We start from the raw sequence: 27,368 nt of genomic DNA on the forward strand, positions 1-27,368 counted from the left end.
CCCGTACAGAGTACAAACTATCGCTTCAGGCGACATATTTCTGTTAATCACAGTACGAACCTCGTTCCATGCATAAATCTGCGCTAAGGATGCTTGCGACGAAATCATCCCCATCGCTGTTTACGTTTCTTCAGCTTGAGCGATCGTCCCCTCGAGTGACCGATAGTTGCATAATTAAAAACCTATTTATCCTGTTCTATATCTTTTAGAATTCGAACCGTAGTTTTATTAAAAAAAGAATTTCAATTTATTTCTCGCCGAGAAGATGGCGTAACCCCTTTAATAGGATACGATTTGCGACGAGTTCGGATCAACGGGGAAACGTAAACTCTCGCGTGAACTGGGAATGTAACGAAGTTAAAGTAATCTGAAGCTAGGACGCAATGGATTGTTTCGATATTCTTTGTCCTACAGTATCGTAATTTGTACCCCCCCGTACATTCGAGACGATGGATTTTACGAACTACAGACGACGATCACTATGAAAGCGAACATTAATCCTACGCAGTTTAATCGGCAATGTTGCAACGACGTTACACTGTTCTGGACATTCAGTTGGGTCGGCGTAAAATGCGCTGGCGCAGGTGCGGGTGCCGGGTACGATGAAACTTTCGATTTTTTCGCGTTCGCGTCCGTCAAAGCGTTCGAACTATTTCTCCTCAACATCGTTGTCGCGTGACCCACATTTCCACTATTTTTTGACAATAAACCTTCGCGTCCAAACGAGTGCAATTTGCCTTTTCTATCGCTTTGTTTCTTTGATCCGTATTTATCGATGAATTCGGTGTTGTGGGTCGGTGCTAAGGTGGTCCTCGGTAAATACAATTCTGTAACAATTTTTTAATGGAAATTTCATCGCTCGGGGCTAACGGGACTGAAACGTTAGCCAGACTGAGGATGGGAGTGAATATGAATCATTTTATATAACGCCACAACCAGAGAAAACAATTAAGAAATATCAATACCTATCTAATACCGAAATAGATACGGGAAAATGGTTTGGGAAGTGGTAAATGATTAAATTGAGGAGCTTTCAAGCTCTTATTACGTTATGTTATCGAAGGACCTGTCCCGGAATATCCGAATAACCGGTGAATTTTTCGACGAAATTCAAGAATTTCAAATCATTCTGGAAAAATTATTTTTGTTTCCAGGGGTCAATTATAATCATTTTTGGTTAATAGACATACCCTCAAAATCTTAACCAGTTTCGAGAAAAAAATTCAATAAGAGGATAAATTTTTCGACAAAATGAAAAAATTTCAAATCGTTCTAAAAAAATTATTTTTAGTTCCAGGGGTCAATTATAATCATTTTTGGTTAATAGACATACCCTCGAATTCCTAACCAGTTTCGAGAAAAAAATTCAATAAGTGGATAAATTTTTCGACGAAATTCAAGAATTTCAAATCGTCCTAAAAAAATTATTTTTAGTTCCAGGGGTCAATTATAATCATTTTTGTTCAATAGGCATACCCTCAAAATCCTAACCAGTTTCAAGAAAAAAATTCAATAAGTGCCTAAATTTTACGGCGAAAAAAAAAAATTTCAAATCTTTCTGAAAAAATTATTTTTGGTTCCAGGGGTCAATTACAATCATTTTTGGTCAATAGACATACCCTCGAAATTCTACGCACTTTCGAGAAAAAAATTCTTTACCGAAAATATCATCTGTGGCTAGAAATGTTTCTGTAATTTCATTTTCTGTCCCACTTTCTCTTGTGATCATTTCTGTAACCTGTTACGAGTGACACGAAAATGGTAATGGGGCTCTAGAGCTCCAGAAATATGGGGTGAAAAAATACATTGGATGTAAGGTCTACTCGCATACCGTGTCTGTGATTATATTCCTCGTTTTTATCACTTCATATGTAGGTACAGTCCAATTATCCATATTTGATTTTAGACGTATATATGCCACGAAAAATCAAAATATAATATCCTAATATTATTTTCCATTTCGATGGAAGTTTGGACAGTGATATCGATGGATATTTAATGGTATGGTATTTAAGAAAGGAGGATGGTAAAATGGAGTGTTCACCTTGAAGTCTTATCGTTCCTTCGGCCTTGCCAAGCAGATTCTCGGCCGAGCAGGTGTAGTTACCAAAGTCGTTTCTGCTCAATCTCTTGATAGTTAGATTTAATTGATATGCATAATCGTTCAACGGTAGCTCCGATAGATCGTGTTTCTCATCCGGCAATAACTTTATACCTGCAACATCCGCGACATCGTAGTGTGAATAATAGTTCGCGTTAATACGCAGTGCAACGATTTACACCGAGCTCGTCGCGCGACATTGAGAAACAGCTCTTGCTATTCGATATTGTGCTCGATCCTTACCGTCGTCCCTGTACCATGTATTCAGAGCTTTCGGCGAAGACTCGACGTTGCAATGAAGAACGACGTCGCTGTTAGCAGGTGCCGCTACTAATTGGTTGGAGTCTTTAATCAGTGGTTTAACTGCGGGCGGAGAAAACTATAATTAATCATGTAAGTTTCCTCGAAGGACTGGGCGTCCGGAGCGGATTGCACTTACACCTAACGTTGACGTAATATCTTTTGCTGACCGTCGGCGGCACGCCGTTCGACGCTATGCAAAGGTAAGAGCCCATTTCCTGGCGCAGAATGCCCGTTAGATAAAGTTCTTCCCCTTCGTGCACCTTTACTGTGATAAAATATTTCGAGAGCGTGGATTTCAAGCATCCCCGACACACAGAAAAATTATTGATATTCGATGGGGGATCGATAATCGTCGAAAGTAATGTTCCCGTTTTAATAACGACGTCGGCTCTATTTCACTTATATATATATATATATTTTTTTTCTGTTTGTCTTTTTCGTTACGTTCGTTCGGCGTAATTATCGCGTGAAGCGGGTTTCGGTTGTCGTCCGTCGAAAAGTTTCGAATCGATTTACTTGGTCGTATTAAACCGCTTAAATGTATTCCGCTTTAATATTCACATTTTGATTACGCTCCCGGGTAAAATGCAACACGGAATGACGTGGATGGATCTGCTCATTAAAGGATCTGAAACAATGAGAGAGTACTCTCCCCGTGATACGTTTTAGGGAAGATCGCAGAATCGTTGGCGCGATATAGATACCGAGTGGTACACACTTTCGCGATGCAGTGTACACAGTGAATATTGCAATCGGGTATGCGAATCGATGGGGTCGGCGAAGAGGAAATATATGTAAAGTCAACATCCATCACTCACCGTTAGAAAGGCTAATCGGGTGGCTGATTTTCCACGGAACGCGCGACGGACACCAAAGCGGAGGCCACGATTTTTCGTCTACGCGTCGCTTACAACAAAACGCGTCGGACCGCATTTTCTTAACTTGCAAATCCGGCAATCTTGTTTGTGCCTTTCGATTCGTTTCCCTATTCCTGCGTTTCGAACTTTTTCGATTCGAGCCGATCGAGCAGAATGATTTCGTCGCAATTTGTACGACGAAAGAAGAAAAATCGTCGCCACTTGGCCCGACAATGATTTATTTAAATTAGAAAGGTCGATTTATGCATCGTTTCACGGCGATGCACACGGTTCCAACAGACAACCAAAACGAATTTATTATCCCGATATTGCATAATACCGCCGATTGCGAACCCAATAAAAACAGTACCCGCGAAAATTTGCTGAGCAAGTTTCACCAGATTTCCGCGTCGCGTTTTCTTATACGCACATTCATTAGCTCTGCAAATTCAATCTCTTATTGTTTAATTTGAGCATTAATCGACTCGTGTAATTTCAAAACTGGAAATGTCCGTCCTAGAGAATTTCAATACGAGCAACATAATGCCAAGAATTTATATTACGCTATAAAATTTTTTAATTACCGCGTTCATATTTATTAAGATAATAATGGTAAATTATTCGACATACTTCTGATAATGACCCTCAAATATGACCAGTTTTAATGATAAAGCTTATTACTTGGACATAACCAGATTTGCTATTGACTGGTAATTGCGGAACAATGTTGTAAATTAATCAACGAAGAGAATTAATTACAAAATGAAATTTTTAATCGATAAAAACAATCCATCACAATTAATCGATAATAAAACAAAAAGTGTTCAACAAATAACAAATTAACGAATAATTAAATGTATAAACAAAAACTTAAACAATAGTTTAGTATTATTATACAGTGAAATCTTCCTTCTGATTGTTTACGCATAAATGTTTCCCTTGAAAATCACCATGTTTGAAGCTTGATCATCGATTACTTTTTTACAACATAGTAAGTCGTTACTATTTCGCTAGTCATCGCCATAATGTTCAAAAATTTGAACCTCCAATGAATTTCCAAGACACACTAATAAGCCTTTCCAAAATTATAAACCTCGATAAACGAATTAAGTACCAAAGTGGTTAAATACCAAAATTGAAAAATTGTGGTCTTTATTTTCTATAATTAACGAGCATTGTGTTTCTTTAGAACGGAGCTGAATACTCTAAACTACACACCTGTTTTGCAAGAGCTATTTTTCATTTCTCGAAGAGATTTCTCAGAATAAGGATACAACCATGTTAATTATTTTGATCTTTTCATTAATTTGTGGAATCTTTGACACGATAGAAAACAAGTTTCTAGTAACTGGACACAGTTTTGTGCCTGTGATGTGGAATTTGCGTTAGTACAGAAAAGTAAAAGACTTATGAAAGCCTTTGTAGCCAGATTGAATCTCTCATTTGAAGCAGGAGATATGGAAATAATGAGATTTTAGGATTTAAAGAGCATTGCGGACGAGCATTGCATACGTCCAAGCTAAGTATTACCGAAACGGTAAATTGTAAGAATAGAAAAAATGTTCGGATTTCAAAACTTGAATTTGTATTTTTCTTTCGATATTAAATTGTACGAAGGATTAAGATCCTGGATGTTGCTTCATACGCACGATATTTCTGTACATCTGGCGACCACGTGCACTTCTAGCGTCTTATTGCCTCGTTCGCCAATGGAAATTGGCGTATCTTAAACCCAGTTTTTGATTGAAAAAAAATTGTAAATGAACTTTTAAGAGAGTCATTGCAAAGAGGAGGCTTCGATCTTCAAATTCACGGTGATTTTACTTGCGTCAAAAGATTGTTAAACTTTTGAGAGCCGTTTGAATTTGGAACATTTCTTAGAGTAAAATCATCTTAATACTTATGACTGGCAGTGTACGTAGGACATTTGTTCATAGACATTTTTTTAATTACTTATTAGTTTATACTGTATATTGTTGTTCGCAAATATGTCTTTCTATTTGCTAAATAAATCGATGAACACTGTGGGAGCCAACAAAAGGTGTATTGGAAGTTCATTAATATTCTGAAAATGAGAAAAAAAGACATCGTAACATAAGAGAAACTTTATGAAATAATCGAATGTAGAGAGAAGTCGTTAGCGATGCTATTCTTGATGGAAGGCGACAACAATGAACATTATTACAGAAGCAACCTAAAAACAGTTCTATTTGAAGAAGAAGAATTAATTAGAGATTAAACTTGGCAGATTTATGAAGCGACCAAAATAGTGGAAGCCTTTTAAAAATTGATAAGACCAAGATTAGTGAACATTTAGTGACTTTCTAGCAACCCATTTCAGAGTAACTGAAATTAATCGATAAAAAAAGAATGTTAAACAGATTTTCCTCTCCAAATTGACCATTTTCCAGATCGTATCCACCTTACGAAGCCATCGTAATAGGGATAAAATCCTGTGTAATGATTCCAAAATAAGAATTTCATAAAATGGCGTAAAATTAATATAAAATACTCAATCGATGCCAAAAGTAAAGTCACAAAAAATGGCGTATTATTTTACTTTTGAGTAGCCCCACGCGTTGATCTAAAATTTTGATTTGCAAAAGGTCGAATACGATCAGGAAAAGTGTCAGTTCGAAGTTCAAAGCCCGTGTTACCTCGTTTAACGCCGTGCTCGGTCCGAAGACTAATATTTCGACCATCTTCTCGCCGCCAGGTGACCGTTGGTGTGGGTGCCCCGGTGGCTTGACACCGTAATCGCAGATCACTGTACTCTTTCGCCGTTAGGAGATCGGCGGAGTCGTCCAAATCCATTATATCGGGCGGTATCACTACCTTCATGTAGCCCGTCTGTGAAAAGATCGTTACCAGCCGCCATATAGTACCATTTATCTGCCGGCGGAAAAGATCCGACCGCGGTCCAAGCTGCATTCCCTCGAACATTTAAATCAAGCTTAACTCGCGGATTCAAACCTCAACAAATGCGATTGCTCAACGGAGACTTGCCTTTAATCTAGGTTTTACCGGCGGAAAAAATACAAACCGCGCCAATCGTAACGATAGCACCAACCCCGCCGGCAACGAAACACAAATAATCTCCTCTTTTTCCCATTATTTCGCGCGTAATTTCGTATTCGATTTAAACGATATTATCTGCGCTGCCTTCGATAATAATATTTTCGCCGTGTCAACAACGTTATAGCCAATCAACGGCAACGCGATGCCATATTTTAACGCGCCTCGTTTCGTTCGCGTCGTTTCACTATTTAATATCAACACTTGGCCGACCGGGGACTAAATCTATATTTTGCGTATTGAACAAATGTATGTGACCGTTACGTAATATCTTGTGATGTCTTTAAACTTGTGTATTTTTACAAAATTTAACGATTCACGATAAAGAAATATCCTACGATGCAACAACCGAAAGTTTTAGTAAAATAAGAATATTTTGGCTCCCGTCGACCGAGTGGTAGAATTCTTACGAAGCATTCTAATTGCCAGAGTATCATCGTCGTAAACAGAGTATACAGACCATCGTAAACGTATGTACGTTTAAGTTGGCAGGTCGTACGAACCTGGCTCTTCATAGGTTCCGTATTAACTTGACACATGTACGTGCCAGAGTCGTTCGGCTGAACGTTGGTCACGTGCAGTTTCCACGTGTTATGTCCGTTATGAGTGACAGACAGCCGTGGGTTGTGTGCGACCATGTGTGTATGAATGGCCAGAATGGCTTTGGAGTCCGACTTTATCCAGGCAACCTGCATAATACAATCAGGAACATGGACGTTTCGCCGTTTCAGCAGCTGATTATAAACTCGGGCCCGCATTACTTACACTATCGACCGATAATATCGGTTTTAGAATTACGGATTTTGGGTTTAGTTCGTTACGGACGATGCCTCATCCCTTCTGTCCGGAACACGCTTCGCTTCCAACAATGGCGGAGCTACCAGCGTGCATCGAGACGGAGAGTGCAACGAGAATGTCTTTCCCCTGCTCGAAGGTCTCGTGACTGCGTTACGATCGTTCCAGCCACGGTTACCGGGAGTTTTTTTTTCTATTTATCGTATGTTTTTAGCGCCTTGGTTACTTTACTGATTAGCAGTTAAACCTTCCCTTTTAGAGCGCCCTTGGTTAAACTACCCTTCCTGTTGCACTCCGGGCCACGAGGCACCCCCCGTGATCGTTACAGGCTAAGTATACGGAATAAATTTAAACGTTTCTTTCGACGAGTCTTCGCGGGGAATCGCGGGATATCAATATTTTATTCGCGAAACAGCTTTAAGATTTTTTTGAAACCTTGGCGTATATGTGGATGCATAAGTGGGCCATCGATTTCTCGCGTAACTTTCTTACGGAGTCCTCAAGAAAGGGAGAGGATCGAAGCATGGATCCGGCGAAAACGTTTCGGTGGCTGTGACTTTTAACCGATAGAAGGATATTGATTCGAGACTCGCGGCAGACGAATCACGAAAAATCAAGCTTTCGAAGGGTGTATTTTGATCACTCTCGCATTATTCGTCGTCTGTATCTTCGCGTATCGATCTTAAACGCGAAAAATACTCGTTGAAAAATTCAAATGGAGTTTACGGAGTTGGTAAACTGCTCTGTCTCTTAATGAAATCGTGAATTTAATCGACAAACCTTCGTGATTGCAGTATTCAGGACAAATCGAAATCACGATATAACTTTTTTACAACTTTAATAACACGGAAATAAAAGAAACTGGACACAGCTTGAGGAAAATGAATTCCCCGATGCGATTAACCGTTCGTTCTAATTCTAAATACAAACTGGAAATGTATTTAATGCGCTTGTAATATGGATTGTCTCGAAACGTTGCTAATACCAATCGATTAAAATAAATAATACTGATAGATATCTTTCCGGAAGTACGAATTTAAAATTCAGCGTATTATTCTGCTCGACTATATCCCATTTGTGCATTAAAGAAGGCTTTACTTTTCTCGGGGCTGGATGTACGTAACAGATGAACCTAAATTATCCGCATATACATATGCGTATCGTGCATTTCAGTGACATACGAGTGCAAGTTGTTCCCTACGCGAACGTAAAATCCTCTCCATGACTTCCCTTTATCCCTGTATATACATGAATTCTAACGTAAGTATCTCTGTTAAGGGGTGTAGCGTAAATATTACACCGTAATAGGAGAAAAGAACCGAGCGAAACGAATAGCCTCTATCAGGGCCTTGATTCGACAGCGGAATAATAAACGTCACGTTGAAAATAAAAATGAAAAGTGCAGCGTCCGTTAAAAAATAAATTTAACAGTACTTACAAGTGGACTTAATGGTTAATCCCATCGTGTTATTCATTTTCCTTTTTTAATGCGCTTCAGTTTACTTCGTCACGAATATGAAATTGCAAAACGAGAATACAATCAAATTTAAAGCTACCAGAAACTAGACATTCGCGAAATAATTTGACTTTATGCATGTATCGTGCGATATGTTGATCGATTATGATAAAAAAAATAACCTGTTCCTCTTACAGTATAATCCATAAATCGTAATAACGATATCACTTTTCAGAAACTGTTGCGTATCGTAACCGATACGATGTGCACGAAGGTTTTCGTTATTTCATCGAACCAAAAGGGAAGCAACGAACGTTTCGACGCGGACGCATTCCTTTCTCAATGACGATCGATCCGAAAGCGACTATTAATCCAGGCAAGTTCGTACGCGAAAAACGCGGTTCGGCCCATAAACGGACGTCGATCCGTGATCTAGAGATCGTGGGTTCCTCATTACCACAAATCTGAGAAATTCTCTTGCAAGCACCGGCTGAAATGCAATTATTTACTTGAGGTTCGTGGTACAAGTCACTGAACACTGTTATTGGATTCCAGGATTCAAATTCCGATCGGGTTCGTAGCTCTGATTGGTCTCGTTTGCACGAACATACTTCCTGCGTGCTCGATCTGTCGTATTTCAAACGATGGTTCTATTGAACGACTGAAAGGGCTTTTAAATCGCGAACAAAAGCCGGGTTTTGATCCACCGGCAATAGAATTTAAGGTGTGCATAAATAACGGCTGATGGACTGCTACCCGCCGTTCTAGTCGACGGAATAATTCTACCTGTTGGCGGAAAAATTTTTACGCAAACAATCAGCATTGAGTTCCTGTGCATCGTCCCGGGCACCTGTTATATCTCTCACGTTAGATCACACTGAATCGACGCGTCGCTTCAGGTATTCTAAACGAACGGGCCCGATCGATGCAGCGATCGTTTAAAATAATTACTGTCGACGAATCGTCCGCCCCGACACGAATTTCGCGAAATTTTTACACCGTGAAATGCTCGTCAGGAGGGGAGGGAGAAAAAAATGCGCCCCGTATAATGGAGTCTTGACACCAGGAATCAGGAATATTGAAATTCCTCTTAAACCACCGGTATCCGATACGAAAGATTTATCTTTCAACGACGTGAATAATTGCTCGCATAGTTTCGCGTTATACAGGGCGATTCACCTAAATTACTCGTAAACTGATCGTTACGTGAAGTACGTTTGATACCGAAGTCAGTTTCGTGCATGAAAATCACCCAGTTGTAAGAATTAAGAATCAAAAATGAAATTCAAATAATTGAAAATGATATCCCAACGCACTCTGCGATAAAAATTCCTGAACTTTTTGAACCTTATATATTGGATTTATGTCAGATTTTTTTTGGACGAAATTTTATATTTTAGAATTTAATCAATGCACGGATTGAAATTCTTTGGAGAACGTGACTTACGTCGTTTTGCCTTGCAACCGCAGATATTACGATTTGAAAAGTTTTCATGACAATAAAGCTGTGAATATAAAACTGTACGTTTAATTACATTTCGATACTGACGAGGCGTTTGTTCTGGATCTCAATTTCATCGAGTACGGGGAGCCCCCGGTAGTCGCACGAGCGTAGTATAGTTTATTCTACACGACGAAACAAAAGTGTCACGAGTGCAGCATTTTTGTTTACATATTATAAATAACTGTTATATGCTGCCACATTATGTACCTTTTTCAAACACTTTTATCCGTACACACGGCTGCTTCGGGATGAAATATGGTAGAATGTTAGAGTGCTTATATCCCACGTATTGGGGTAATATGAGCAACCGTGTAAAATATATGGGTTGATATGGATTTAATTGTATTTTATTGGAAATGTAATGCGAAACAAGTTTAACTGTTATTAAAAATTTGATTGCAACTGCTCTGTAACGATGAATGAAATCTATTAAAGAGTCGTATACTCGATAAAATTGATATTAATATTCTAATGTTTATATATATTTTTTCATCGCTACTTTATTGCCACAAAAATCTTTTGAATCGATTGGCTGACCAACGATGGCTCAAAACATCTGTGCTGCTTATTTGTCATGTCGCAACGTCTACGATATTAAATATAAAGATGTTTGATCGCTTCGAGGGGGAAATATAGTGGAAATGGACGGAAAATCGCGGGAAGAAAAAGAACGGTTCTCTTGGACTAGCGAAAATCAGGCCCATTCATGTTGTACTCTATATTAGCGGCTCTGATTTATGTCCTTTCTTTCGAGCTTCCTTTCTTTTCCCGGATACTACCCTTCTCGAAGTAACATTCGGTTCTCTATGCCGCTACTTTTTCCACTTCTTCTTCTTCTTCTTCTTCCACTACTACTTTCTTCTTCTACCACTCTTTCGTCCCTTTCCATTCTTTAAATCCAGGAGGACGAAAATCCTCTGAACACGCGCCAAGAACGTTTCATCTCGCGATAGAAGCGATTGTCGATTCGAGCGCGCAATCAAACTTGGACTTCTTCTCGAAAGTGAATTACTCGGCGGGTCTGTCCCACAAGGGGTTCTGGACAGAACTGGGTGTGGACCGATGGAAGCGCACACGTACGTACTTTATCATTATCGGCACACAGTCCAGCGCTATGCCGTGTACGTGATTTGCGTGTTTGCGTGCCGCTATTTGGACCAATGATTCCACTTGGCATTGTTTTAAGCTGATATCTGCGTTCTGTTGAAATGCCTCGTGAATATAGAACGATTCCGACTTACATTGACCCGTATACGGTGCGCTCCCGACACAGGTAGCCGAACTTTAGCAGCGTATTCATCGCGTAAGTGAAAATGAATCGCATTCTCGAAATACCCTCCCCGTCGAATTATAACAGACTTTTCTTCGGGGGCAAATTATTTCCTTTGATAACGGTATCAATGTCCACGGTATCTAAAAATTCTATAACGGCGCGTATGTTTGTGCATCTTCACAGACAATTTGAATGCACAAAAGGATGTTAAAATCTCATCAAAGGGGACTTGTATCAGCGAAACGTTGATTTAATCAAACCGAGAACAAACGAATTTTGCAAGAAGATAACGACCCAGAACGTCAAAGTCGGATTTGCGCCGAATGGAACATGGAAAAATTACGAACTTTAGGGGAAACGTAGGTCGCTACCTATATCGTGCGCCGAAAAATTGGTAGAATGCAGAGATTAGGCTTCGTTAAAGAACGTGGAAGTAAACACGAATTATGTAAAGTTTCCAGAGATATCGCCGACACGCTCTTGCGGGACAGACCGTATAACTGATCGGACGTGTTCGCGAGTCGTGTTGACTATTTCCTGAAATACGATTTAGGCCACTACTTACAATTTCGTACCGTGCCCTTAATCGACTTACTAATTACACCGACGTGTGGATGCAATTACCTTGTAAGATTGAAGATGATTAACGACGCAGGTGAAGGAGACGTCACGACCTTGAATGACCGTATGGTTCTCCAGGAGTGCTAGAAATTCTGGCTGGAGCTCGGACTTCGGCATCGCTTGACCTAGGTCGGCATAATTAACGATCGTGTAATTAACGAGCCGGCAACTTTACGTCTAATTAGCTTAGGTATACGCTCCCGGGAACAACGTTGCAACGTTCACCGGGGGGTTTAGAGAGATATTGCCCTTAAATCTACGTTTTCCATCGGAGAAACGTTCTCGCCTCCGTTCATCCCCCATTCGATATTGATTTCTCTTAATCTTTACATCTCTTTTACCGACTGGCTTAATCTAGTTCGTCATGCATATCGCTCCTATATAGATTCATAGCAACTGTACGCGGGCAAAGTTATGGGGGCAATAATTCTTTTTCCGCCGGCTATTCAGGTTCGTTTCTCTTCCTCGTCGACGTGCTTTTTGTCGCGTGGCACGTGGACCGTTGGGGAACGGAGAGTGGAAAAAAGAAAGAAAGAAAAAAAAGAGAGAGGCTCTCTGGTAACCCGGTGGTGTGTTTATTAACCGTATCAACGGCGCGGGTGACGCGAACTTCGACACCTTATTAAATAATAACCAACCGGCACGATCCGACGCGAGGGAACAAAATCAATTCGCAACGAGAAACGAACGCGACTAGAAATCAGGAGTCGAATTCTACTTTGCTTTCGTTTCTTTTTATTTATTTATTTTCTTTTTTTTTTTTTTTTTTTGTTTCTCTTCTCGGTCTTGTTCTCGGGTGAGAACAGTTGTAACATTTAGCCGTGCAGTTTTGTAATTTCTACCTCGCCTCCTTCACGGGAATGCTTTTACGGGAAGCTCGAGACTCCCGATAGTGCTTTTAGAGGCATTTTATTTGATTCTTACCGAAAAGTGGAGCAAAGAAACGCAACGGGGAGAAAAAGTACGGCGCGATGCTATTACGGATACAACGGCGGGGATTCGTTCGCATCATTTTGTAGGGATTAAAAACTTGTAACTTTGGCTTCGTATTCTGGCCAATTCAAACTTGTTTCCACCCTTCTCTTGGTATTTCTCTTTCACCCCCCGGTCGGGTAATCGGTTGAAGGGTACTTGCGGTTCTGGAAGGAAATATCATTTGACTCTTACCGAAACTTGAATAGAGGAACGCGGCGAGGAAGAAGCAAAGAACAATGTCCCGCGATGCCATACCATTGAGTAGGCCATACGCCATACGTACTGCAACAGAAAGTATAGTTTAGAACTTACATCGGCACGAAACTTTCAATTTCTCGTAGACTTCAATAAACATTTGCACGTGTATAAAATTTTCTCTGAGAATAATACATTGATTGGGCTTAAACTATTAGTAACGTCGTTTATTTTTAAAAAAGGTACTTGAGCAAACAATACATATTATATTAATTAATTAATGTATAGAAGGGATGGTACATGTGCCATTAAATCGCTGCAAATTAAATGCGCAATAAAACCATTCGATCGATAAAGGTATTATTCAAGGTGATAACCACCGACGTTTAGGATTGTTGTATAAAACCCACTTTTCCTAGCTATCGTGACCACGCGATCGAGAAATCGACGACTGTTTTTCACTGTCCCGCCGCGAAGTACAAATGTTCATTTGTTGGATACAGCTCGTCACTGATAGGCCATACGGAATCCATTTTCCAAATTTCAATGTACAGTACTATTATTATTTGATATATCTTCTTGGTTTGTAAATCGTCAAAAAAATTAGAAACACGTTGAAATTTCGAAAATCGTCTTTAAAACTTTTTCACATTTAAAACATGTCCGCTCCTATATTTCACACATATTTGTGACCGTATGTGTAGTTGTAAAATTCATATAGCACGCAATACCGCAAATGGTTTTTGCTGACACTCGCTTTACAACGTTTTATCGAATGGAAAATATCGATCTAGCTGCTTCGAACGCACATGTAGACTGTCGAGATGATACTCTTTAAGATATATGTACAGGGAGAAGTTTCTATTGAGTTGTACAATAAATCCGTTTCCGTTTCTTTATAATATTAAATACTGTCAATTTTATATAGAGTTCACTTGACATATATGAGTGAAGTTCTGTGATTTTCTGCTATCTTTTATTTATTAAAATATCCGGATAAGTGCATATTTATTTATTCGGTGTTTTAAAACGATTTTCCATTGAGAGCATTTTTCAATGAGATAAATAAAAATCAGACGAATAGAATGTTTTACTCCAACCAAGTTGTAATAATTTTTGTCCCATCGTTAAACATATATGAGGTCCTACGTTATAGTGGTGGAAAGCAATTACTTTTCTAAATATGAGTGATGACCATTTCTTTCGTACGGTTACTTTTAATTTATCCAATTGCGAACAGTGTCTTTTGCTATTTATCGTCTGGTTATGCAGTGGAAGTTTATAATACAGTATTAAAGTACCGCCGTCGACGCGAACGGAGTTATTACACAACTTAATATAAACATATCTCCCAGGAAGACACGGACGTTTATATGAAGCAGGATAATGAACGATATTACTTATAGCATGATCATTATAATTGGATAACTGCAAATGATTTCTATAAATTTCGCTGGAACCATGTTAACTCATAGGATGCCCAGCAACTCGTGCAGCCGAAAAGGGGTTAATTCTTTGCCTAAAAATACATCAAAATATGGATTAAAATTATCAATTTTGCATACTCTTCGATCGAACAAACCTTGCATGCACTAGATAAAAACAGCATTCTCAAATTACTTTCTGCAATGAAATATTTTATTTTTCGTTTTGTATATTTTCGAAGATGTTAAATCGATTTGAAAATGTTTCAGTAAGTACCATACCTATGTCGCCTAAATATGACCACAGTTCTAAGAACAGAGACAAAATTTGACATGTCGAACAGCATGATCTATCGTGCAGTGACGTGATGGATGTCTACCCGAAACGTCCAACGCATGTACGTCCAATGGAATTGGAAATCCAATTTTTCATAATAGAAATATCCCGCGGAAGAATTTTCATTTCGTATTTTCGACCTATTTTTGGGTGAGAGATCGCACGGTTTTCGATTCTACACCGAGTTACTGGATACGTTGTATAATTGATATCTGGCTTCTCTTTGTCTCGCCAAACTGGAATAGGAACGAGTTAGAGTACCGATGAATGCTCAAAAACGAACGAAATCTGCGGTTTATTTTTGGGCTGGGAATCATTCTCTTTTCATTTCTATCACGCATTATTTGGTAACGCAAATAATAAATTTCTAACTTCTTATTCCACCGATTCAGGACGTAACTAACGTCGTCAGTGAATAGACCAGAAGGGGTTGGAATTTCCAGTTGCTTTGAAACGAGAAATCATCCCCTATTCGGTTGCGCAGCTACTGAACATTCTGTATAATACATTTTTAACTTCCTATTCCACCGATCCAGGACTTAATTGGCGTCGTCAGTGGATAGACCAAAAGGGGTTAGAGTTTCTACTTGCTTTGGTACGAGAAATCATCCCCTTTTCGATTGTGCAGCTACTGAACATTCTGTATAATACATTTTTAACATCCTATTCTACCGACTCAGGACGTAACTGACATCGTCAGTGGATAGACCAAAAGGGTTTGGAGTTTCTACATGCTTTGGAACGAGAAATCATCCCCTTTTCGATTGGACAGCTACTGGACACCCTGTATAATACATTTTTAACTTCTTATTCCACCGATTCAGGACGTAACCGACGTCGTCGATGGATGGATCGAAAGAGGTTGAATTTTCCATTCGCTTTGGGACGAGAAATCATCCCCTTTTCGATCGTGACTGGACACCGTATATAATACATTTCTGGCGACTCCTTGTTTCATCGAACGAGGGTAGAAACGAGAGTAGGTGCATGAAAAAAAGGCGGATATGTCGAGATAGGTAATCTAGAGGGAAAAAGCCCGAAGTCGAGGATTTCACGACGTCGTCTACGGACGCAGCCCCCGGAGAAGGGGTCAACCTGAATCGCGTGAATATTAACTCGACAGTTGGTCGCCACATAAACGCCAACCGTTGATATATCCCAGCCTCACCCTACCCCGTAGCCAGCACCGCAATAATACTCGAATAGTGGGTGCCTCCTCCTGGCTCTGCTCTTCCCTTTTCAGCTCCTACCTACCCTTCGCCGAGTATCCTCGATGGCGCCCCACTCCTGAGGCCGCGCGATACGCACACTCGCGATTCGCGCGACACACGTGCGCGTGGCTAACGTTTGCACGTACAGGCCGGTCCAAATGAAAATTTTGCCCGTACCGAAGTCTGGCCCTTTATGACTTCGGGCTGCGTTCTCTTTGCATTGCCGAAAATTGCGCCGTGGCTGACGTATTTAACTTAAATAACCTCTGACCGACGTCGGGGGTGGAAAGCCACGCGAGAACGTACGGCTACGAGCTCGCGTATTTGTCGGCGTGTAAGCAACGTCGGTCTCCTTTTACATCTCCAAAAGGCGGAACACAAATTATATACGAACATTGAATATCGCGGGCAGTCAAATGTTGAGAAATTATTTGGAAAAGGGGAAGTTTGGTTTCCATCATTTTTTAACCCTTTGAGAAGGTGTATAATTCACAGTTGTGGAAATCTTCATTTTGAAGAACTATGTAAGATTCTCCAAACGAGCGCCGAATTATCTTTCGTAGTTTTCATTTTATTTCACTTGAAAGTTTCATGGCTATACGTGCCACGCGAAACCCCTTATCTACTGTTTGTATAAACAACTCGTTGGCTGGTGACAAATGTATACGTTGTGTAAAATGCACCAATTAAACGTATCTTTTGAATTTGAGCATGGTTCCTGAAACCTGTCCACTTTGATCTCGCTAGCGAACACATCGTGTATTAGATATTTTGTTTTGTTATTGTCGCTTGAGCCCTCCATTGTATTTTCTTTCCGTTGATTGACGGAACTAATGGGGGATGCTTTCGACGACGCGGATTTTATTCATATTCTCCCCCCATTTGAATAATGTTTAAGACTTTTTAAATATGATTGTAGGCTGTTGGTGGAATTCGGAGGGTCTACTAGCCGAATCATATTTTCGCTGACAGTTTCCTCGAGTTCTTCACTGTATGGGGGTGGTCCGTCGTCCGGATGGAAGAGGACCTTTTGTTTCCATCGCTGATATCAGTCGATCCGGTTGGTTACAATAGACTTTTGTGGTGATTCGTTTGGGGTCAGACTGCCTAAAATATATAACACCTTGCATATTTCATAATACACAGTGAATCTTCTTTGATTTAAATATATTCGATCACTGTCTCTTATGATATTCCAGTCTGAAATCTTCAAAAAATCTCTCGACTCAGGAATTATGTAAATGTAAGTTGAAGTTTAATGGTTTTTTTTTTATTTCTATTGATGCAAAATTGTCAACTTTCTACGCACATTTAGAAAGATTTAATCCCATTTTATTTCCAACGCATCGCTGATTAAATCTAAAAAGAACGAATTGTAATCGTCATGATTTAATATCCTCACGAATTAAATCGTCATTAATAATTATTGAATTTGAGAATAGTATCGACGGCTTTAATTGCAGTAGAACCTTCATTATACGAATCTCCATTATCGAATATTCAACCATCCGGATGCTCTAAAATTCGAACATTGTATTATCCGATCAGAGTATCCTCCCACCGTATATCGTTTTTCTTATTCAAGCATTTTTCAAAAATTACAATTCCAGAAATACTTTCACACAATTTTATATGATTTTATAGTTGTTAAGCTTCGATGATTAATGTATCGATGGAGTAGAACTAGTATTTGTCGAAATTGGTACGCGAATGAGATAATTTCGTCTGAAACGTTGAAAATAATTGCTGTACGCGCGCAGTTTGATAAATAATTGGATCGATACGATGTTGCGAAAAATAAAATTATGGTTGCATCGGTATAAATCTACTTTTTTACGGGAGATATCTACCGATATAGCGTTGGGAGAGATCAAGTAACCAAGGGAACGATATTTTGGAGCTCTGATTTCTACATTCCCTCTTTGATTAATTCTCCATCATCGTGTCAGATTCCCTGTATGAGCATTTTCAGTTACTGAAATAACAGTTACTGACATAAACTGTCCTCAACGATTTCACAACGTTCCAATAAACCAAGCACGGATCTCCAATTCGCCTAAAATTATATTTAAAACATCGCAAATCGGATCTTTGCTAACACAAAATGTTTCTGCCATCGTTCGCGGTGTCAGAATCGAATCGATAGCGATAAGTTCACGCCTTTCTGCACGAGTTCATCACTGTTCGTCGTCTTCGAATGACCTGACCGTTCGTCGTCTTTCGAATCCTCCCGGCCGTCTTTAAAGCGCTTATATCACTCAAATACTTCTGTATCAGACATACAATTATTACTGTAAACTTTTCTTAGCGTTTCAAGCGTTTGGGTGTCCACTTTCCCAACTTTAAAATAGAATTTAATATTTGTTTTGTGCTCTCGTGACAAGATTCACCAAAGTGCTGCCATTGAAGTGTTCATAACTTTTAACAAGAAATTCTAACAATCGATACTTGAAACATAAGACTTTCGAAGAAAGTTATGCTAAATGAACGTAATACGATGTTGTCAAAATGAAAGCGTAGATGGCACGCAATGGTAGATAATTTTAGACTGATTTAGAATGCAATCGTTTTCTAAATGGACTTAAATAGGACCTGTTAGCCGGAGTGTTTCAATTCGAACAAGTATCGCGGAGAAAGCAAAAGAAGAATTTCAAATAATTCAGCAAGATCAAAATAAACTGACTTTTATTTAGAATTCAGCTGCATACCAAATAAATTGTCTCGCTCGCCACTACGGTAGCTTTGATCTGAACCAAATTGAATAAAATATAAGTTATGAAATGTTTTGATTTAAAAATGACAAAAGTGGAGAGCGCCAAAGGAACGTGTTTTATTAGAATTCTACAATTTGATCGTCTCCTAGAATTAGAGCCATTTTTGTATTCCGATAATTTCTAGCCACAGAGTTTAGGCAATTTAATTAAAATCTTTCCAAACAATGCTCGTTACCTTATTTTATAATAGGTCAATCTTCTGTCACTTTCTTGAATAATCAATTGCACGAATTGTTGGAAGAAGTTCCATTAGATGTTGTATGTCACATATGATTTATGCACGCTGGTGCTCGGCACATTTCAGCCGAGTAGCCAGACAGTTCGTGAACGAGCGATTTTCTAACAGATGGATCCGTCGTACAGAACCCATAATATGGTCTGCTTATCCTCCAGATTAAAATTCGTTGAATTTTTATTCGCAAAGTCGCTCAAAAATTTAACAACTAGCGATGTTGAAATATTCGAGCAACGTACACGTCGAGTCTATCGAGTGGCTGCATCATTTTTTAAATTAGGTTTAACGTTGCATCGAACAAAAACATAAATTCCAACGACTTCGAAAATAGCTTGTAACGAAAATATCCGAGGCTGAAAATACATACGAGAAAACGAAAATGATAAAAATGGGTTAGTTCGAGATTAATTAAATAATGCGTTGACTTAAAAGCCTGAACACCTGAAATTAAATTGTGACACGCTGTACGACACACCTATATTCGGTCGACACGAAACCGCGGAAATGAAAAACGCGGGCACGGTTCGTTCGTACGAGGTTAAACCTTTAAAAATTCGCCCGCGCTTTCCCGTACGTACCGACGAGCAAAAATTACAGCAGCGCCGACGCTGTGAACCACGACGACCGACATGCATACGTATTCCCGTTAAACAGTCCTGCGAAAGTGCATCGCGTTGCATCGGTCTCTACCTGCGTTTTAGTCAGGACGTACAAGTCAGTCGAGTGGCGCTCGTCCGCCATCAACCGCTTTCTTGTTACCGTATATTTTTTTTTTTCCTCCTTTTTTTTCATCCCTGTTTTGACAATGTTTACAGGAGGACAACACCGTAACCGAGACAAGGGAGAAAAGCTTTTAGCGATTACACTTTCGCATAGTAATTCCGCGAAAGTGAAACATTGCAGGGCACTCTTTGCCGAGAACTAACCATAGTCGGCGATAATTTACAATTACAAAAAGGAACGAGCTAGGATCAGGGAATTAGCGATCGAAAAAGCTAGAACTAGAAACTACCCGGACCGCCAGGTGAATACGAATGTGACTGTAACATAGAATAAGTACGTTCGAACAAAAATGACTAAAGAATAAAAGGAACGAAATATACAGGGTGTTCCAGCCACCCCTGAATACTAATTTGTTGATTGAGGCTTTGTTAAAAGGTTATAGAAACATTTCAAGAATTTTTTTGAAAAATGATTGTAATTGATCACCGCAACGAAAAGTAATTTTTCCGTGAATGATTTAAAATTTTTCGCAGAGGTGACCGAACACCCTGTATAGTATTATCTACGATCCCCTAGCTTTTAAAAATAACTGCGTAGATGTTTCTATCTCTTGACTAGGCATCGTCAATTTTTATTTCCACTGAATATTCTAAAAAAAAATTTATTTTTCCAAATGAAAATTCAGGTAGAAACTCATCTACTATTGTACCAGCATTTTTCTTGTTGAATATGTATTTGCTGCGGAAACAATACTTTTAATTGGGACGTTCAAGAAGAACAATAGGGGAAAAATCCCACTCGAATTCCTAATCCATAAAGAAAAAGTGGGTTTTAAATAGAGATGTAAAGTCACATAGGATTTTAGGTAGAGCTCACTGTATTTTTATAGTAGTCTATGACAAGAGAGTGACGAGAGCTCTTAATTTAGAAATTGCTCAAATCTAAAATTGTTTCTGCTATGTTTCTTTTCTCAAATTTCGAACTACTTACGCTCTAACTGTGTAAACTTTAACTGTTATACCTTGTACACTCTTATATGTTCGCAGTTGGAGTATGCTAATGTGATATCTTGGTCCCCGCTCTAAGTCAAATGTCGGATCTTACTAGAAATGGTACAACATAAATTTCTGCGTCTTGGCTCCTACAAATTACGTTGCAAACATTGGAAGCACGTAGGAAGTTGCCCGATGCTATCTTCCTTTATAAAATTATTAATGGCCAAATAAATTGTCCTGCTATCCTTGAGCTAATAAAATTTAACGCTTGTTCTATGCCGCTCCGTACTGTACCTTATTTAGTATTAAGTTTGCTGGAACTAATCTCTGTAGTGCAATCTTTGCCCAAAGAATATGGTAAGAGTTTAAGTCGACAACTTGGATCTTTACTTCTTTGGTTTCGTTTGGAAAGTCGATTTACACACAATGGTGGTCATAGATTTTTGTAATTTAATTCACTTTATTTCCCATACTATTCAAGTGTCCTTGGGCTGAGAAATTTAAATATAATTAACGAAAGTATTATCATGAGAAATCACCTTATTTTCATTTTCACAGGTTTCTCATATTCGACACTACCCATTTTACAAAATTTTTTAATTAAATTTGAGTACACAGTAAGAGATAGATACGTCCTACGATCAGAAAATCGATCTCTGTACAAACTTGCACCATAGAACTGATACATGGTCTCAATAATTCCCAAGAAGAAACCAACGAGAGTGTTTCTATCTCCACTCCAGGTACAGTCCATTAGTTTGCTATCACTGCAGGCACTAGTCATTATTGGCGGTTATATCGAGACTAAGTACAACAGAATAGGTATTCACTTAGCATTAGTATATTCTGTTTCACTCAGCCTCGACATGACTGCCGTCGATCTTCATCATTGACTTTGTCTAATAGCAACCAATGCATTTGGCGATGGGAGTAATAGACTGTAATTGAAGTGGAGATGAAAATCATATTTATAAAGATAACCTTCTACTACAAATAACAATACCAAATTTGACATAATTACGACTGTAACATCATAAAAAACGGACTTGGAAATATAAGATATTACCAAGAAGAGAATCGTATGATGATTTTTTCTCAAAAGCACCAGCTCGTTAGATTATCGTTAAATTATTATAAACAGTCGGAAATCCTGTTTAAATAACTAACAATAATATGCATACGGTACGAAGGCTGTTTTAATTATTAAGTACCGGGATTCCTGAGGTTCTCAGCAGTATCGAAGTCTATGCACAATTCACATGTTTCGAACACAAGTATTTGCCTCGAATGCGAATATGATTAAACGGGAAACAGTATCAGAGGATCTTTTGAATATCCGTCATTAGCCATGTCATAGCAAATTAAACATCGAAACACCAATTACCAGGCCGAGCATACATTTGCTCGTCTATCCAAAGTGCATGCACAGAGTATTATAAACGCGTACACGAGAATTGCATGCCGTATTAACGGCAGAATAACAGGCAACGAGTACCTCTCTGGGGGTCCAACGAGCCGCGTTCTGTTGGTCACTGATGAACTCGAAGAAAACCGGACGTGGTTCGAGTACCAAAAGCGTCTTTGATTCTCCATAAAGTCAGCTACCTTGAATATAGCGTAAAATGATCTCCCTGTGCATAATTACCGGACCGTATATCAATATTCTAATGTACGAGGCGGAGAACGCGAATACCAACATGAATAAAATATCTTCTTTGATAGTCGCTTTTGCCATCCCCTCGTATATACCTTACAAGACGTGTTTGTCAACTTTTTAAACGCCTTGATGTAACACAAACTATCAACAATATTCGAGGGCTCGTTCGTCGTTATTATTATTTATAATGATTGCGCGAAATCCCCGAAACTTTTGCGGAACCCGTTCCCCCGTCGCAGTCGCAGAGATCTCCGGCTCGTTCCACTAATTTCGGACGCCACTAAATTGGTAACGTTTCCGAGCTAGAACGAAAAATATTCCACGCTTGGGAGCGTCTGGGCTGGCTGCACATAAAATGCGTCTGGAAAGCTTCGAAGTCTGTTTGGAAGGTCTTAAACGTTAGAGCTTAACCGACACCCACGGCAGTACAACAAGAAAGCTCCGGTAAGAGAGCAGCGGAGATATGTAGGCGAAAAGAAAGTAAGGGAAAAAGGGAAGGCAACTTCGGCTCTTTCCCGTAGAGAAGGGGCTCGTCTTTCCTTTCTTTACCGTCTCTCTGTCTGTTTCGTTTCTCCGGCCCTTCTGTCTTTTCCGCTGTTCTCCGTCCCTCTTCGTTCTCTGCCTCTTTCCACGGCTACCCTGACTTCTGAAGCGCGAAAGGAAATAGGAGTCGCTACATGGCATCGTCTATCCGTTCATTTTACCAGGTTTGCTGTCGGGGCTATTACTTACGAGTTTTCCACCTTCTTCTGGGTATATACCGCTGTCTTCGCGTTCTCCGTACCTTCGTAACCCTCATCTGACCCTTAGCGCCGTTTACCACGTACACTTAAAAAAAGCGTACATGGTTTTCGGTGGCTCTCATCGAACTCCCTCGGGGTCAAAGCTCCTTAGTTTCGTCGAATTCCGTCGGTTCTTTTGCATTCAGCTAATCTTCTCACCGGATTTGCTTTCACGGTGCGCTTCCTCGTCTTCGTCTTCGCCTTCGCGAGCAATCCCGCCTAAATAAACACTCCTGGAAATCTTTTCTTAACAAGAAACGTATCCGTCCGCGTTTCGATGGAGGTCGTCGATGCCTCACGGACCCAAGATCCTCGTCCGAATTAACGGGGGTCAAAGACCAGCCGGGCAGCAGCACGGTTGTCTGCAAAATCCGTGACAAAGTGTTACTAACTCGTAATTCGATTCGACTGCAATTCGAGTTGCTCCCGATGGATAATGCCTACACTTCTGCGCTACCGTACCGTACCTCCATTAGGCCAGTTTACATGGTACACTTGCCGCAGCGGCAGCTAAATACCACATTCAAACTATCCTGCGAATTAGGCATTCGGTTAATACGACTTAAGCAGCTATCTCAATCGATTTTAACACCGTCTGTGCGAGCATATGCAAACCGTGAAATGAAACGCCGTTGTCTGACGCGTAAACGTCAGGCGGCTTCGAGCTCGAGCGAAATTTCCACCGAACGAGCTTTAACTATCGCCAGTTCACGGGTCCCCTCGCGATAGGTGAAGTTTTCGTCTTGATATCGAAATTCCGTATACACCGTGCCTCCCAGTTACTTACAAGGTTAATTCGCTGTCGGCTTTCAGCGTAAATCGATTCCATAGTGTTTCAGAAATAGAATACTTGACACATTGTACACGGCCGGCCTATCGCCGCGGGATTTCCGACCTATCGTTTGACCGCACAGCAGGATATTTGCATCGAGACAGCGGAGGAAAGTCAGTTTTTATTTCCAATTTTTTATTTTGTTTGAATTTTTCGTGACGAATCGATCACTGTTTATTCGACGGCAGAGACTTTTAAATAAAAAACCAATAAATCTCACAGACGGTCGAGTAACGTTTAGTTACGATTTAGTCGACCACATTGCCAGCTTTTGAAAATAAACATCCCGCTGGTACCATCGTTCCATTCAATTGGCAGACATTGTCTGGAAATGATGCTTAACGAAGGATAAATAATCTTATGTATTTTCCAATAATTCTTTAGGATTGTCCGATGAGAAAACGTACAAAGCCCCGGGAAAATGCTTGCTTTTATCGGGAAAAGAAGAACTAAATCCACGCGAAATTCGAAAAGAAAGAAGAAAAGAGAAACGAAATCCACTCTTCACGGGAGACTGGACGAATCGCAGATTGATTTCGAAAAAATAGATTCGCGTCGGACTCGGCCGTACAAGAATCAATTTAAAAAATCGATAAACACCTCAAGGAAAATCGGGTTACAAAAATATCGAATCGGAATCTAATGTCCGCGACCAACAAACAAAGTGGTCCCTCGGACGTAGCAACGACCAGTTTTATAATAAGTATTTCAGCTTCGCTTTGTTAAACCGTGTATATTTCTTTTTTTTTCAAATTACCAGCCAATCCGTCTTATAAAGGAATATTCCCCCACTTGATATTCTGCACCATGAAGGAAATATATGTTCAATATTGCAACAGAATCTCACCGCACAAATTGAATAAAAATTAGATCTGCTTTTCATCGATACACCCGCCATGCATATCAATGACGATGTTTACTTTAGTCTTCGCACTCCGGGTGTCAATTTTTTGATTATTTCCGACAACAGTTAGTTCTATTCATCTTTCAAACGACCGAATTCGAACGTTGAAAAAGCTCTAATTACCGGAGAATGCTTTGTTGTAATTTCAGCTCTCCCGAACCCACATATTATTGTTAATCTTACGGTATTTTTCAGCTTATAAATTATCTCGCGCTGTGTTTCTATTGTTGGCCATACATGGATCCGCTTTTATGCCGTTACTAGATCTGAATGCATACTCTATCAGTGACATTTTCATGCTAAATTGTAATGACATTCTACAAGGACAAACTGCGTTTGGATTAATAGACCGGTGGAATTATAAAATGTTCCGATGCACAATGGGACAAAACGCATTCATAGTGCGACAAATAGCTATAAGTGACGGGTGCCATTGAAGACTACGCCTCTCCGCACATTAAATAACCAATTTATTTAATATTTCTTTATAAAACTAAATTGTTATTCTTACGTTTCTAAGACACGAAGATTGGAGATCTTATTTGTTCATCATTTAAGATGCACTGCCCTGCAGTATGAATGTCAAAGTTAAGAAAAATTTAACCATTTGTCGGATTAAGTTAAATCGAAGGTGAAAATTTAAAATAGCATAAATTGTACGTTTGAAGCTGGAGATTATTGGCACGTTTGCCTCGCGAAACCTGTCGAACTCGTTCGTACATAAAAATGAGCCAGATTCGTCGACTCGTCTTCCCCGAAGGCGATGTATAGCACTTAACTAAGACAAATTTGTATTCCTTACAAAATTTCAGCCTTATAGGAACGACGAAACTTCTCTAGCATATTCATTTGGCCGCCTCGAGTGATCTGGGAAAGTGCAACTGCAGTTTCTCCACCCTCTTCCCTCCCGTTTTCTCCGCCTCTACGTTTCCTTCCTTGTTCCTTTTATCCTCTCATTTTCACGTTCTCGCTTTCTCGCACTCGTTAACGTACCGAAAACCGGCGAAATAGGGATCGACTATCGATGAGTCCGAGACCTGCGGTGGAAGCAACAACTTCTCGGAGTTTAGACCGAACTCGATACGTATGTACGTTGGTCTATCGTTACTCCGAACGTTATTGCCCGCGGTAAAGTGTACATAGAATCGTGCTATTTAATCCTCGCGAATTCGGAGCCCGATGCTTTTGTCTCCGCGGCACAGCAATCGGTCGAATTTGACGGCGTAACCAATTCTGTGCACGGCATTGATCGTCCTCTTTAAAATCTGCGTCGAACGCTTGAAAGCATTAGACCGCTGCAGAGATTAACAACCACCGTCCGACTTGAGAGGTCTCCTACTTTGGCGCTTCGAAAAATAGGTCGTGTTACAGAATTTTTTCGAGAAAGCGCATCAACAATGTACTAGCTTTTCCCCAAATTTTACGCGTGGTTTGGTTAGTTACTCTTGATGTTTTGACAAATAACTTGAAGCTGCTGTTAATAAAATTTTACCTATGTTTATACAGGATGTTCGGCCACCCCTGGGAAAACTTTTAATGGGAGATTCTAGAGACCAAAATAAGACGAAAATCAAGGATACTAATTTGTTGATTGAAGCTTCGTTAAAAAGTTATAGAAACTTTTCCGGCCACACAGCATATTTTCGGTAAGGAATTTTTTTCTCGAAAATGCGTACGATTTCGGGGGTATGTGTATTCACCAAAAATAATTGTACTTAACCCCAGAACCTAAAAATAATTTTTTCAGAACGATTTGAAATTTTTTTTTTTCGCCGAGAAATTTAGGCACCTACCCCCCTGTCGATTTTTCTTAAAAATTCCTTTTTCATTTTTAGTAATTTTGTTTGACGCCCTACAGAAAAGTTGTCTAATACTGTTTTGTAAGTACCCATGAGCTCTACTTCAGAAAAAAGTTTCATTGAAATATATTCACCATTGTAGGAGTTATGGCTGTTTGAAAATTGGACCATTTTTATGGGGTTTTTCTTATTTTGCGGGGTCAAGGACCAACTTTTCGAATATTTTTGCGATTTGCACATATTCTCCATAAAAATACGCGTAGTTTGCTTTTTTAAACATTAAAATCGTCCAATCCGTTCAAAAGTTATGACGTTTTAAAGATTTGCATGAAATTTCAGTGAAACATATCAATGTATGGTCAGACATTACATTTTCGGTCAGCAATTTTTTTCTCGAAAGTGGGTAGGAATTCGAGGGTATGTATATTGACCAAAAATGGTTGTAATTGACCCCTGCAGCCAAAAATATTTTTTTTAGAACGATATGAAATTTTTTAATTTTGTCGAAAAATTTCATACCTTCTCGAATTTTTTTCTCGA

The 27,368-nt window shown here is 39.5% G+C and overlaps 1 protein-coding gene across 1 annotated transcript in view; it reads right to left on the bottom strand.

Annotated features, from left to right (window-relative positions):
• Nucleotides 1–236: 236 nt before the first annotated feature.
• Nucleotides 237–27,368, bottom strand: part of LOC143340992 (lachesin) — a 42,685-nt gene continuing 15,553 nt past the window's right edge. Inside the window, exons 4-11 of the mRNA XM_076763483.1 lie at nucleotides 13,153–13,242; nucleotides 11,989–12,110; nucleotides 6,840–7,025; nucleotides 5,919–6,111; nucleotides 2,541–2,669; nucleotides 2,345–2,464; nucleotides 2,045–2,215; nucleotides 237–827 (exon numbers count right to left, since the gene is read on the bottom strand). Of these exons, the coding sequence (XP_076619598.1) occupies nucleotides 457–827; nucleotides 2,045–2,215; nucleotides 2,345–2,464; nucleotides 2,541–2,669; nucleotides 5,919–6,111; nucleotides 6,840–7,025; nucleotides 11,989–12,110; nucleotides 13,153–13,237 (1,377 nt within the window). The 5' untranslated portion in view covers nucleotides 13,238–13,242 and the 3' untranslated portion in view covers nucleotides 237–456. The remainder of the gene's footprint in view (nucleotides 828–2,044; nucleotides 2,216–2,344; nucleotides 2,465–2,540; nucleotides 2,670–5,918; nucleotides 6,112–6,839; nucleotides 7,026–11,988; nucleotides 12,111–13,152; nucleotides 13,243–27,368) is intronic.

Source organism: Colletes latitarsis, chromosome 4, assembly GCF_051014445.1.
Source record: "Colletes latitarsis isolate SP2378_abdomen chromosome 4, iyColLati1, whole genome shotgun sequence".
NCBI lineage: Eukaryota > Metazoa > Arthropoda > Insecta > Hymenoptera > Colletidae > Colletes > Colletes latitarsis.